This window comes from Nanorana parkeri, unplaced genomic scaffold (genome assembly GCF_000935625.1).
Source record: "Nanorana parkeri isolate BGI_ZX_2015 unplaced genomic scaffold, ASM93562v1 scaffold1721, whole genome shotgun sequence".
NCBI classification, from domain to species: Eukaryota; Metazoa; Chordata; class Amphibia; order Anura; family Dicroglossidae; genus Nanorana; species Nanorana parkeri.
In genome coordinates, this window is record NW_017307989.1 from 87,225 (window position 1) to 100,875 (window position 13,651).

The window sequence follows — 13,651 nt, forward strand, 5'->3', positions numbered from 1 at the left end:
TAGAATTTTCATTTAGCTGCACCTTGTATTTTTAACCCTTTAATATGCTATCTTGAAATTTTAAAACTGTTCTTGCTAAACATATACAAAGTCCAAATCTAAGTCCATATTAAATGTCCAAAAGTTACTATATTCAGCCAATTTAAATGTATTTTTTTTGACAGATTGCCTTAATGTAGTAACTTTTGGATGCACATGTAGTATTTTTTTTTTTTTATATATATGGCCTGGAAACAAGACATGGGGAGTATAAATGTATGTGATGTAATGAATAAAGATAACAACCTTATGCCTTTCAGAATTAAATGTGGTTCTCTGTTATAGTTGTTATGTTGTGTTTATTGGGCTGACTGGAGGTACACTTCTAATATATACTGCCTGGACAGAAAGTCCCCACCTGGATTTAGCTAAGCAAATAGGTAAGAGCCTTCCATTGGATAAGTGTTATGATCAGGTGTTACTTCAGTTGGTCAGATATAGGTTCAGCAACGTTGTGTCCCCAAAAAGTAGGTCTGATGCCTACCTGAATTTGCCAAATGACCCCCATGGCACGGGCATATTCCAAGATGACAATGCCAAGATTCATGGGGTCAAATTGTGACAGTGTGGTTCAGGAAGCATGAGACATCATTTTTACACATGGATTGGCCACCACAGAGTCCAGACCCCATAGAGAATCTTTTGAATGTGCTAGATAAGACTTTATGCAGTGCTCCGACTCCCACCATTGCTACAAGATCTTGGTGAAAAATGAATGCAACTCTGCACAGAAATACATTATGCAATGGTGAATGCATGCCCTAATCAAAGCTAAAGGTGGTCTAACAAAACAGAGTGTGTGACTTTTTTTTTGACCAGGAAGTGTACAGTATATCTGAATACAAAGTCTGAAGTATGCAATACAGAGCTCATTTCAATATAAAAACATGTAAACGCAGGGTAGATAGTATTTTTACCTTTTATGGAAAGGAATACAAACGGTTTTGGCAAAATAACAAAAAAAGGCAGAGCAGTACAAAAGACGAGCCTTGTGAAATACTTACTATAAGACAGTACAAAGGGGGGTCCCCAGGACACTTTGAAGCTAGCCGTTAAAAAAGAAAAAAAACTGAACTGTCTCAACTAAAGCTCAGGCTATGTTCACACCATGTCAGGACCAGATCTGGTGCAGTGCGGTTTTGGTGCGGTTTTTTTGGGGAGGGGGGGACTTACAATGAGATTTCAGGTGCAGTCCAGTGCATTTGCATGTGTCTTTAATGCATTTACATGCATTCCAGACCAGAGTATTCTTTTTGTCTTACCCGGAACAGACTGCACTGGCATGAACAGACCCCAGAAATACTATATGGATACATTGGGATGCTTTTTTGGTGTGGACATGGTGTGAACTAGCCCTAAGGCTGTGTTCACACCATTTTCAAGACCAGATCTGGAGCATAGTGCATTGCATTTGTGCCGCGATTTTGCCGCAATTGGAATTTAAAAACATTTTTTAATTTATTTTTTTTACTTAAAATTGTCTTACAGATGTGTTCCATGCGTTTTTATGCATTTGTTATGCGTTCCAGTGCATTCCAGACCAGACAAAATAAGACAAGCAGTATTTTTCTGGTCCGGAACGGACTGCGCTGGTGGGAACAGAGGCCAGAAATAGCATAGGGATACATTGGGATGCATTTTGGGTCCAGAAACAGTCTGGTCTGGTCTGGATGTGGTGTGAACGGGCCCTAAAAACAGAAACCAGCTACAAGATCACAGCTCGAATACTGAATTGTTTACTTTATCTGTTCAGATGTAGCACTGTGCTAATGTAGAGCGTGCCCACAAACGTTTTAATTGTATATCTGTTTAAAGTGGAAATCTCTGACAAGTTCAGCGTTACCTCTGTTACATATGTTTGCAAAAGTATTGCTGTTGGCTGCCCTGGTTAGGAAGATCAGGGTCACTCAACCTGTTTTGTACCAATTATGCACCTCATTCTGTAAGGACATTTTTATTTTAAATCTATCAGGAACACATAATGCAGTCCGCCGCCCCGTGTGTGTGTGTGTATATTTTATACACACACACACACACACTATATAAAACATAACACAACTAATCTATTTTGGCTTTATCAGATGAAGGTGATGCATAATGCAGATCCTGCGCTGAGCTATTTGTTGGCCACTTTGTATTTTTCTCGAAGCATAGCAAATGTTTTATTTCTCATCCCTACTCATTTATCTGCTAGAGAGAGTGCGTGTGTATTTCTCCAGTAGGATTGATTTTCAGAGACCAAGCATTAATAATAAGGTCATCCATGCCTTGAGTGCCGTGCATTAAGTGACAGTAGTATGGCCTTTTTGTCATTCAGAAGTGTCAAGGCATCGCATGGCCGTCCCACAAAGTAGGTAGATGGGGTCTTTCAGCTGCCACAGTCGGTGCCTTGATGTCTGCCAGAGTAACCTGGAAGGTATTTGTGTTGTCAGTCACGGAGACATCACATTACTTTAAACTGTAACACAGCCTATGTGCGGTTAGCTGTCTTATCCATCAGCATGAGCAGATGGAAACAGTACATCATTTTAATGCACCTATTAGGAATACCCCCATAAGGAGAGAGACAGAGACTTATTCTGTGCAAATGGAAGCTACTAAGAGTTATGTTCATGTCTGTTTTCTAAATATGAGACTGTTCTAGTGCTATTAAATTGTATATTTCGAAATATACTACCATATTAACTGGCGTCAAGCTAATTTAGATTTTCCATATGAAGTTAGTGATCTATAAAATGTAGAATTTTACATTCGGTTACTGGGAAGGTAATTTTAGGCATTACATCATAAGTTGCTACTAACTGCTCAGTCCTGCTGTAAGAAGCCATGGGATTGCATCCATTTGATGATTTTTGTTTTTGTAGGTGAATGAGCAATTTGCTATTGAGCTGATTGCAGAACAACCTGTTAATGAATCAGAAAAACGAATTGTATCCTGTGATGGAGGAGGTGGAGCTCTGGGTCATCCTAAAGTTTATATCAACTTGGTAAGTTAATAACTGGAATGGAGTTGCATTGTTGTGGTCTTGCTAAAGGGAACCTTCTCCATATAATGTGAAAAGGTAAAGGCAACATCGATGTATAACATTGCTGATAAGGACGCACAAACGCATGTAAAAGTCATCTGCATAGGATATGTGCATGAGTTGTGCAATCTCTATGTTGTCTCTGTGCTTCTAAGCAGTATGAACTCTCCAGACAGTTTAATATAAGCTCATAGCACATTCATTGGCCTGTCTCAAAAGATTTTTGAGACAGGCCAATGGGTTGTGCAACCTTGTTGGTAATATCTCACTGGATCGAGACAGGTGAATATAAAGCTGGTGGGGGTGGAGGGGGGCTGGGGTCAAGACAAAATAAAAAGTAACTATACCAAATGCGCAGTTACATTTTTTTTATGCTGTCATCTTACTTCTGTTTGCATAATCAGTGTACACTCATTGCCTCTGTTTGGTGTTTGTGTATAGAAAACCTGTACTGAGAGAAATCCAAATTGCTAGTTGTGTGTCTCTGGCTTGAATGCTTCTGGCAGACTGGCTCAGGGCAAGCATGCAGATCCGGAGTTTCAGATGCTGCACTTTTTTCTTACTGGAGAGTTTTCCTTCAATCCGTAGAGAGTACACATGAGGGAGCGTGACGTTAAAGCAGAAGTCCATATACTGAGCAGCATTCACTTAATGATATATGAGCACCACTTAGTCCTGGAGTACTGTGAGCCCACCCTGCTTGATGGTGCGCCCCCTCACAGGTGTGTAAACAGCAGCCTTGGCTTATAGCCCACAAGAAATAGGCAGAATGATACAAGTGCCCTGCCCATAGAGGACTGCCAGTGCTAGGCCAGGGAGAAGGTTGGAGGCAGTGCTGGAGCGTTGAGAGAGTAAGCATATATTTGTTAATTACATTTTTTATAACACAGGAGGGAATTTAAAAATAATAATGTAAAAAAAAAACCTTAACAGTGTAGAATAATACAGCATATGTATACAATATTAACAAAGTATTATGTTTGTTATTTTTGTTTTTTCCCCCACAGGACAAAGAAACAAAATCTGGAACTTGTGGATATTGTGGGCTTCAGTTTAAACAGAAGCATCATCACTAAAATTTGCATTATAAATGACCTATGTAACATTATTAAAAGTATATAATAATTTAAATGCTGTTGTCTATTTGTTTAACATTTGTGCATATGCTGTGTAGAAATTCAAAAGTGCAAGAATTTTTGTTTGTTGATGTCCTGCAAAAGTTGAGATACCTGGGGGTTATGTTGCACGTGAAGGGCATATGGTGTGTGGTATTTTTTCCCCCTAATTACTCAGATTTTGTTGTGCAGTCGAGTCGGAAGAAAGTTCAACGGTTTACAAGCAGAGCATACATAGATCAGGCCAGTTATTTAATAAAAAAGCAAACCATAGATTTGGTCTGATTTATTCTTAAATGGATCAGCTGCAGGTGACGACATGGTACATTATTATGCTGCAGTCCATTCTGTGGGTTATTTAAACTTACTATCATTTTAGAGCTACCCGGGGAAGCTTTACCTTAGAAGACATCTTCGAGTGGAAGGAGACTTTCTGTACTAGACCATACGGGTTGTAATGTCACATGACCGATTGTGAATTCTGCTTCTACAACTGCTTCCACCTTGCCAGCTGTGTGATTTTAAACCTCCAAAGCTACTACTAGCTAACCCTGAACCATTACATCTGCCAGAAACTCAAATGTTTGGTAAATGTGTGCTACTATTTATCCTACCCAATAAATATTTCATATATTGGGCGTTTTTTGGCCAGGATATGCAGTTTGTTCCTGAGCCAGCACTATAAAGACAGTTAGAAGATTGGCCAGACAGCCGTGCTGCTGTCCTTTCCAGAAGGAGGTCATCAATAGCATCTTGCCTAGTTCTGTCAACACAGGTTTGCTTTAATTTAGTACTGGGAATTTGGTAAAGAATTGAGTGTTATGGGCTTAGAGTTAAAAGGAATGTATACTGTATAGATTTTTATGTTTTTTGGAATTATCATTTGTGAAACCTATTTTATTCAGATGAATATGAAATGCTGCATATTAATATTTAAAGGAGAAATATGAGGCGAGTAAAAATCACTCATCCTCATAGTTCGAGACGAAGTGTGAAAATGAAACTGTCACACATCGGCTTAATAGATCGCTCACTTCTCCATCATCTCCTTGCAGAGAGCCGTGACTGTCAGGGATTTCCCCCACCCTCCCCTCTCAGAACCTCCAGCACTGAGTGGAGGAATGGACGGGGAGGGGGCGGGTACAGCTGGCTCTGCCTCTAGATAGGCAGAACCAGCTGTCACTCATGCAACTGGGTCGATCAGTAATGTCGGGATCAGTCCCGGCTGCGGCGGTCTCAGTATACAGTTTACGCTGCCTCCTAATTGACTCTCCTTTGATTGGGACCAATTAGTGGAGCGTATTTATATGATTCACCTCCTGTCTCTTGCATCCACCCCCCTTCTGAGGAAGTCACATGACGAAACGCGTCGAGGAGGGTAGATGCTAAGTTTAGCCAGACACGAAGCTTCACGTTTGTCTCTGTGCTGTTTTTAGCTGGTCGGTATATTTTTTTGCCTTGTAAGCCAATTTTTGGAATAAAAGTTTATGGCTTTATATACTGCGCAATGAAGGTTCTTTCTTTCTCTTTTATTTATCTCTGAAAAACCCTGCGGGACAAACGGCAAAGTATATTATTATTTTTTCCCAAAAAAACCGGACTCCTCATCTGGGAGATATAGCCAAACGGCTTAGAGGAGAAAATCAACTGCTTCAGCTGCTGAGACCCGCGGGGAATACACCTGTGCTAAAACCTAATCCCGGCATCACTCACTAAAAGTTTTCTACCAACTTCACTCTGGTGAGTACCCACCCGAGAGGGACAGTTCGGAACAATTCGAAGCACATTGCTGTTTTTGCACATTTGTACATTTGCACACGGAACTTACCGTTCACCTGTTACCCGAGAGGGACAGTTTGGATCAATCTCAAGTACACTGCTATTTTTTGCACATTTTTATATTTGCACATGGAAACCACCTTTCACTTGGATTTTTTAAGCATTGGACACTGATTTTGACGTTTTAAACATTGTTCGTTTATTTATTCCATCTGAATGAATTTTAGTGGTTTTAATTGATTTTTGTATTTTGGTTAGACTGGTTATATCTATACTTGTTTATGAAGCTAGTCCTGTTTTATACTTTTATATTAGCTTCCATACTGACCTCGCCAGAATCAATTATAGCTTATTCTTTTGCTCATACAGCTACCTTTAGCGCTTTGTTTCTTTTGATCATACAGCGAGCTGTAGCTTGCGATATACACTGAGCTTTGGGTCACGGGAGGATGCTAGTATATGTCCTCCTGTGACCCTAAAGAGAACTATGGGGAAAAACACTTAGTTCTCTTTTTAATATTCACAATCGCATGCCAGCAGGTGAAGTATTGTTCTCATTTTCACATGTTTACCAGACTAGCCTTAGCTGCTTTATTGAAAAAGCCTGCTTTACCAAGCTTAATAGCTCAACTCAATGGCTCCTCTCCCACTCAATCTGTCCAGTGGGAGTCGTGCAGACTTCCAGGTTGAGTCCAAAAGCTAGGGGCTTCTGCTGTGTTCTCTCTAAAAAAAAAAATACATTAACAATAGGCATTATAGTTTCAATTTTATCAACACTTCCAGGAAATAGGTTCTGATGTTAACAATCACCTCACTAGCACTACGCTTATTTCAGTGGTGCAAATAAGAGGAGTGGCAATGCTCTCTTAGCAACAGAGTAAAATAACCAGTGTAGTTCTTACCTTATACAAGCCATACATTTGGCAGGGTTGGACCTCATTTGTCATTCAGCCACATAAACTTGCCACCCATGGGTTCAATAGTTTCCCAGTTCCCGGGAGACTTAAATTGGTGAAGAACTCAAATAAAAATGCCCTTTAAGTGGCACTTTAGCAATATTGTAATGTAGAATATATTTTAATGTGCCATTTTGATTGTTTGCTTGAAACAAAAGAAACCGTGGGTGGCAGATAGTTGTGGCTGAGCTACAAATTTGTCAGTGGTATGACCAGAACAAAGTGGGTTGTAGATTAGGCATAGCTTAGCGTGGCAGGGCCGTTATTTTAGCTTTCACTTGTTTTCAACACCTGCAAAGTGAATTAACTAACTTCCTTTATAACATGTCAATTTCCTGTTTCCTGGCCTTGCTAAAAGCTAGTTTTGGATGAGTTACTGATAGCCAGTATGGTTCTGGGATGTGTTTTTTTTTAGAAACAAACCCATACAGGCCACTATTTTGGGTTAACTTCTTTATTTTAGTAGCACTGGTATGGATCACCTCGTCAGTGCTTGAGGGGAGTTATAGCTGACAGAGCTCTGCAAAAAAAGGTAATTTTAAGCGATTTCTTATGGGAATTTCATTTTGGAGCTATTGTGGTAAGTTCTAAAAGGAGTCACTATAGTAAATGACGAGAAACAATACAGATGCAGGTAGCAAAAAGTTATAAACATTTTTATTTGCATCCCAGTTTCCAGCATCTCATAGGAATGATACTGTTCAACATCTTAACTCCAAAGGATGCCAGAACCTGGACTAGAGGTGGCTGGGAACTACTGATACTCATTAGTATATAGATAGGAATGCACGGCCATGTCTAAATTATAATTCTATAAGATATTTCCCCTACCACCTCAAATGACGGTGGAGAGACTGCTCCTCCCACCTACATGGAAGAGAAGTCCCTAACCACTCCTGCACCTTCAGCATTTTTGCTAGGATAGGAAGAAGACTTCTGAGTCTAATTTTGTTTGTTTTTTTTGTTTCAGGGCTTTTGGAAGCGTCTCAGGGACTTTACCACCTACCACCACAGGCCTAAGGCACCTGTGTCAAACTCGAGGCCCAGGGGCCGAATCCGGCCCACCAGGCCATATACTAGACTTCTACTTTCAGATCTAGGTATTAAGTTATTGCTAAAACCAGTGATAATCGAATGCAGAGGCATTTACGATAAATATTAGATACATTTATATAGTCTTACAGATACAACCGGCACTTTGAGGGCAACCATAATGTTGATGTGGCCCACGATTAAATTGAGCTTTATACCCCTGGCCTGTTATCTGCACTAGATATTTGCATGATGACATCACTGATTTTTTTTTTTTTAAAGCAGGCCTTGCAGTAGAAAGCAAGCAAGGTGTGCTCAAAGTTTTACCCTCCCCTTCACAAATAACCTACAATTAGTAGGTGTGAAATGTACCTGTAAAGAAAAGATTTAGGGTTTGTACTTGCCTCACCCACATCATCTGCCAGTGGCGCCTTTGTGAGGATGTCACACTCCTGGCTAGATCTTGGGGAATACACAGCAGTCAAAATCTCATGAGAAGATGCTCATTTAATGGACTGGAGTGTCTTCTGGTGAGATTTAATCTGCTCTGCATTTCCCAGAAATTTTTCTGGAAGGATTTAACATCATGCCCAGCATGTGGAAGACAGAGGTAAGGGAAATATAAGTAACTTTTTTTTGTAGAGATATATTTTATATCTACTAACAGTAGGTGATTAATAACAGGAGGGGGCCCGAGCAATTTAAGCGGACCTTGCATTTTACTGCAAAGTCCGCTTTAGGCCACTTTCACATGGTTGCCGTCTGTACCAATCAGCATCACAGATCACCTGCTCATGAGAGCAGTAAGGGATTTTTGGGACATCCGTGTCCATTCATGGATGAACTAACTGGACCCATGTTAGGTCTATGGGCTGTGGAATGTGCGCAGACCTGTGTTCCTTTACATCGGATTACCTTTGTCACGATCAGCTCCACCAAAATGGAACTCTGTTCCTTTTTTTTTTCTGGACCTAGACATAGAGCATAATTGAATGTCACTGGTTACATCTGGGCCGCCCATAGAGGCTTTCGATCAGATCTGCCTGAAAAAACTGAAGGACTGAACTGCTCATGTGAAATGGGCCTCAAGGTACCTTTTGTGGACTTCACACAAGAGACATGCTGTGCATACGATTGACTCCAGCTACTCCAGCAGTGTCTCCTTTTCCCTGCATGGTTGCTGGTGCAAGGAACTGCAGGATTTGAGGCTTTCCAGCACCGTAGAGGAGATGGCGCTTCCTTGCTGGCAAGTGGGAGATCCACTTATACCCCAGGACTGTGCTGCAATGGAAGGTGGTGAAACAGTAACTGACAGCTAATACCCAGGTGAAGGTTTGCATGGCAGTCTAGAGTGGTTATTGATTGGGTAGTCATTTTCCCTAATGGAGACATGTCTGTAACTGGGCTCAGTTTACGAAGACTTAAATACCACCACGTTTTGAGGTAAAATAACTTGCGCATTATTTAACTCTTCGGTATACAATTCATTAAAATATGAGTTGTTCACTGAATTGGATATTTCTTTAAAACATGCAGCATTATCTCATCTGTAGGCTTTATTTTTTCATTTTTTTCCCCATCATTTCCAGTGGGGAAACAAAGGCACACACGGGTGCAGCCAGTTGCACCCATAACATTACAAACTAGCCAAGGCTTAAAAAACGCTTTTTTTTTTTTAAATTGGTCCCATTCCTGGCATTCTTCTCTATACCATTCTTTAGATGAATTTATATTCCAGCAATGTGCTCTCAAATTGGTGGTTATGAACACTTGCACACTGCCACAGGATGCAAATACCTACTGCTCCAGCCATGTGCTAGTATCTCCATACTTCTTTTTTTTTTTTTTAATGTATTGTTTTTCATGCAATATTTTTCATTTTTTTAAAAGTTTTTTTTGTGTTATTTTCTCACATTTATTAATTTGTTTTTAATGAATTGACCCTTTTCTTATCGCATGTGATATTTCAGTGAAAAAGGTCATATGACCATATTTTCTCATGCGATAATGTTTAGTGAATTGAGCCCGGTATGTTTTGTCTAAAGTACAAAAAAAACTTTACCTTCTAAAAGCATTAATACCTACACTAAAAAGCTTTGTCATGAATGAATTTAAACGGTTGTTAGTATAGAGATCTCCTTACTAACATCTTACTGTACGTTTCATCACCATTTTAATGTGATGGTGCACCCTATCTGGTAAATGCGGTGTGTGGAGGTGGTATCGCACGTGGATGGGGAGAGGTGTCAGCCACAGTAGAACATATCTACTCTAGCTGGAAAATGTATTATATTGTTGCATGCGTCCAAGGACACTTGTTTCCGATTCTGAACTACTTTTTAATTTTTTTATTTATATAAATGTGTTTATAGTGCTGGGCATTTGGAAATAGAATGAAAAGAATTGCTAGTAAACTATTATGTTTGGCAATGTCTTCCATTAAGCTCAATAGTAGTATGGTTTGATCAACCCTTTAAACCAGAGGTGTCAAACTCAAATATACAGTGGGCCAAAATGTTAAAAATGCTCCAAGTCGAGGGCCGGGCTGATTCACACAGTATAATACCGTGGTCTATACAGTATATCACACAGTATAATACAGCGGCATATACATGGTATAATAACAAAGCCTGTACTTTTAATTATTAAAAAGCATGATACATAATTACAATAAAACATTTTTTTTTAAACTTTTATTTACTTTCCCTTTTAAGAAATAGCCTAAATAATTAAATAATAAAAGCCAAAAACAGACATTAAATAGTACAGTGCATTTACAACAAAATAATTTACTTACGAAAAAGTTTTTCCATCTGGAAAATCATCAATTAGAGATGTTTTAAAAAATATTTTTATCTCTATTTAAATTACAGTAAAAAAGAAAGTATGTTAGGGGGATGCTCACTGGGGACAGTATGGAGCAGTGGCGTCACAAGGGGGGTGCAGACTGCACCCGGGTGACACCATTGGAGGGGTGACACCAAAATGACCAACCGTCATTTTGGTGTCACCTCCCTCTGAAAAGTTGGGCGCTCGGTCATGGACCGAACGCCCGACAATATCAGGAGAGAGGAGGAGGAGAGAGGACCCAGCGGCATACCTTATCCCACCGGGTGACTGTCCCCTCCTCTCTCTGCCGGCGTCCATCACCAAGATGGCCGCCGGCAGGTATCAGAAGACTGCTTCGCGTGCGCGATGATGTCTCGGCGGGGTGACACTCGGTTACCGCACCGGGTGTCACCCAGCATCGGGACGCCCCTGGTATGGAGTCCATACTGTCCCCATTGAGCATCCCCCCACATAATTTTTACTATAATTTAAATAATAGAGATCAAACTATTAGATTACATACTAGTGTAGAGGCAGGCGGTACACAGGTGTCACAGATACTACTATCAGTATATCACTCCCCCTTCTTCTCCATGACTTGTACAATACAGACGAAGTGATGGAGAGATATACTGACTGACAGTGTCACAGCACAGTACCTGCAGGCTGCAGCTCTCCCGGCTCTCTCTCGTCTGTGTTGGATCCAGATTCCCGCCAAGGAGCACCTCACGTCATCTGGACTGGACCTTGGGACCCCTCTCAGTCATCTCATCTCAAAGCCACACCTCCCTCGTCACGCTGTGCTGCTGCCAGGCTGCCTGCTGGGTAATGCAGTCCCCTGGCCGGCGGCAGCTCTCCGGCTCCACAGTCCCATGAAGATCGCCTTGGGCAGCGTGAGAGAGCTGCCGGCGGGCAGGGCCAGATCTAATGATAATTATCAGGCGGGCCAGAGATAATGCCGTCGCGGGCCGGTTCTGGACCGCGGGCCTTGAGTTTGACACGTATGCTTTAAACAAAAGCATAGTCAGCAACATGTCAATTTTTTTTTTGCCAAAGAGAAAGATTAATCTTTCCCTACAACTACAGCTAAACTCCCTGTTATCCGGCATTCAAGCAACCAGAAAAAGAAAACTCAAGGACATATGTCCTCATTATTTTTGCCAGTTGCTTGATAGACATGTACACACTGAAAACATTTTGCTAGCAACTACATTTATTCAGTTGCTAACAAATTCTCTATTAACTTCTTGCTGCGACTGACGGCTAGATTCTGCAGGTGAATGTAAACAGGCAGTGAGCGTGCGCAATAGCTATTGGCTATGGTAATTTGAAATGGCCAATAGCAGAATCCAGCCAGCAGATAGAGGGGGTGTTGCTTGAGAGTTAATAGTAGCTCTCAAGCAAACAGAAACTACAGTTATCCGGCATCTATCAATCCTCATGGGTATTAATCCCTATGGGCACCGGATCATTGGGAGTTTACTGTATTTGACACCAATTCTTGTTAAATGTTGATGCTTTATGGTTCTGATAACTGAGAAATATAAAGATAAGGGTATTCCAGTCAGTTTTTTTTCACACTGTTGAAGTTCAGTAAAGGGCAGCAAAAGAAGTAAGGCACTGTAATGTGCAAACCACTCTGCATTACTATTGTATAGACATGTAAACCGGCAAAAAATTAGTTTAGTTTCATATTTTTCTTTCTTTCGGGTTCGAATGCTCTTTAATTTTGTTATTAGGATTCAGATCCTTCGTAATTTCATTTTAGTTTCGGACAGGTGACATATCCGATTTTGTTTCATTTTGAACAAAATTCAAATGATCTTAAATTTCGTTAAAAGAAAATTCATATTAGTTTGCATTCTGCCTCACTGGAATTTGGACGCTCTGATGCATCCAAATGTCCGAATTCATGAAATTTCGCCGAATTTGCATTCGTAACTAAATGAAATTTATATGCCTACTGTGGTATTCATTTTTAATGGCTTCCAATATGTTACTACAGTAGTGATCAATTCAACCGCCCTTTAGCACTCCACAACACACATTTCATACATTGGGATGAACCTAAATATTCCTTTTATTAGGATGTGCTAGTGCTACCCACCTGTTTAAAATTAATGGGTTGCCTTTAAACAGTGCAGCCAAAGGTAGGGTAAGGCATTGCATTAACACACATGCTTTAAAAATGTAATCAGTGTTTGGCATAACAACCCCTTTTATTTTACAATACCTGTATGCACTCCATAAGCAATGCATGTTAAAACACAATGCTGCAGAGGTGTGCTTCTTTTTGAAATTTTCAATGTTCAGGGACATAAAGAAGAAAAAAACAAACAAAAAAAAGACATTCATGCAAAAGTGCCAATATACAGTGTATTGCAACCATCTGTTTATTCACTTCAGAGGTAAATCAACTGGAATGCACTTTTGCTTTCATGAACTATGCAGTAATTGGAGCTAGAGCTAGAACTGTGCACAGAGATGATTGATGATTTCTGGCTGTTGGCTGTTAAGCCTGCTCACAGTGATGTACTTATCTTAGCTAACTGCTCTCCAACTTGCAAAGTGGTGGTACCCAGCTGCCAAGTAAATTTGCAACTACAAGATACATACTTGCAAGTCTTGCTCCCGGGCCCAAAATTTGATCAGGCCCCAAGGCAAGCTTGTGATGTTTGCATCTATGCCCCCGATATTATGTAGTATGTATTGCTTTAACCTTATTATGAACATTCCACTTTTCCAGATTGTGTGGTGAACAACAAAAAGTCAGCTGTTATGACATATACGCCCCTCTCCTAGTTTGATATCTGAAAGCAATCGGAAGGTAATTCGGTCTCAAATCTAAATTCTAGAGGTAATGTGATTTGGCTGA

The 13,651-nt window shown here is 40.3% G+C and overlaps 1 protein-coding gene across 1 annotated transcript in view; it reads left to right on the forward strand.

Annotated features, from left to right (window-relative positions):
- Positions 1 to 4,196, forward strand: part of NDUFS6 (NADH:ubiquinone oxidoreductase subunit S6) — a 15,687-nt gene extending 11,491 nt beyond the window's left edge. The window contains exons 3-4 of the mRNA XM_018571272.1: positions 2,904 to 3,026; positions 4,073 to 4,196. Coding sequence (XP_018426774.1) covers positions 2,904 to 3,026; positions 4,073 to 4,141 — 192 coding nt within the window. The 3' untranslated portion in view covers positions 4,142 to 4,196. The remainder of the gene's footprint in view (positions 1 to 2,903; positions 3,027 to 4,072) is intronic.
- Positions 4,197 to 13,651: the final 9,455 nt, after the last annotated feature.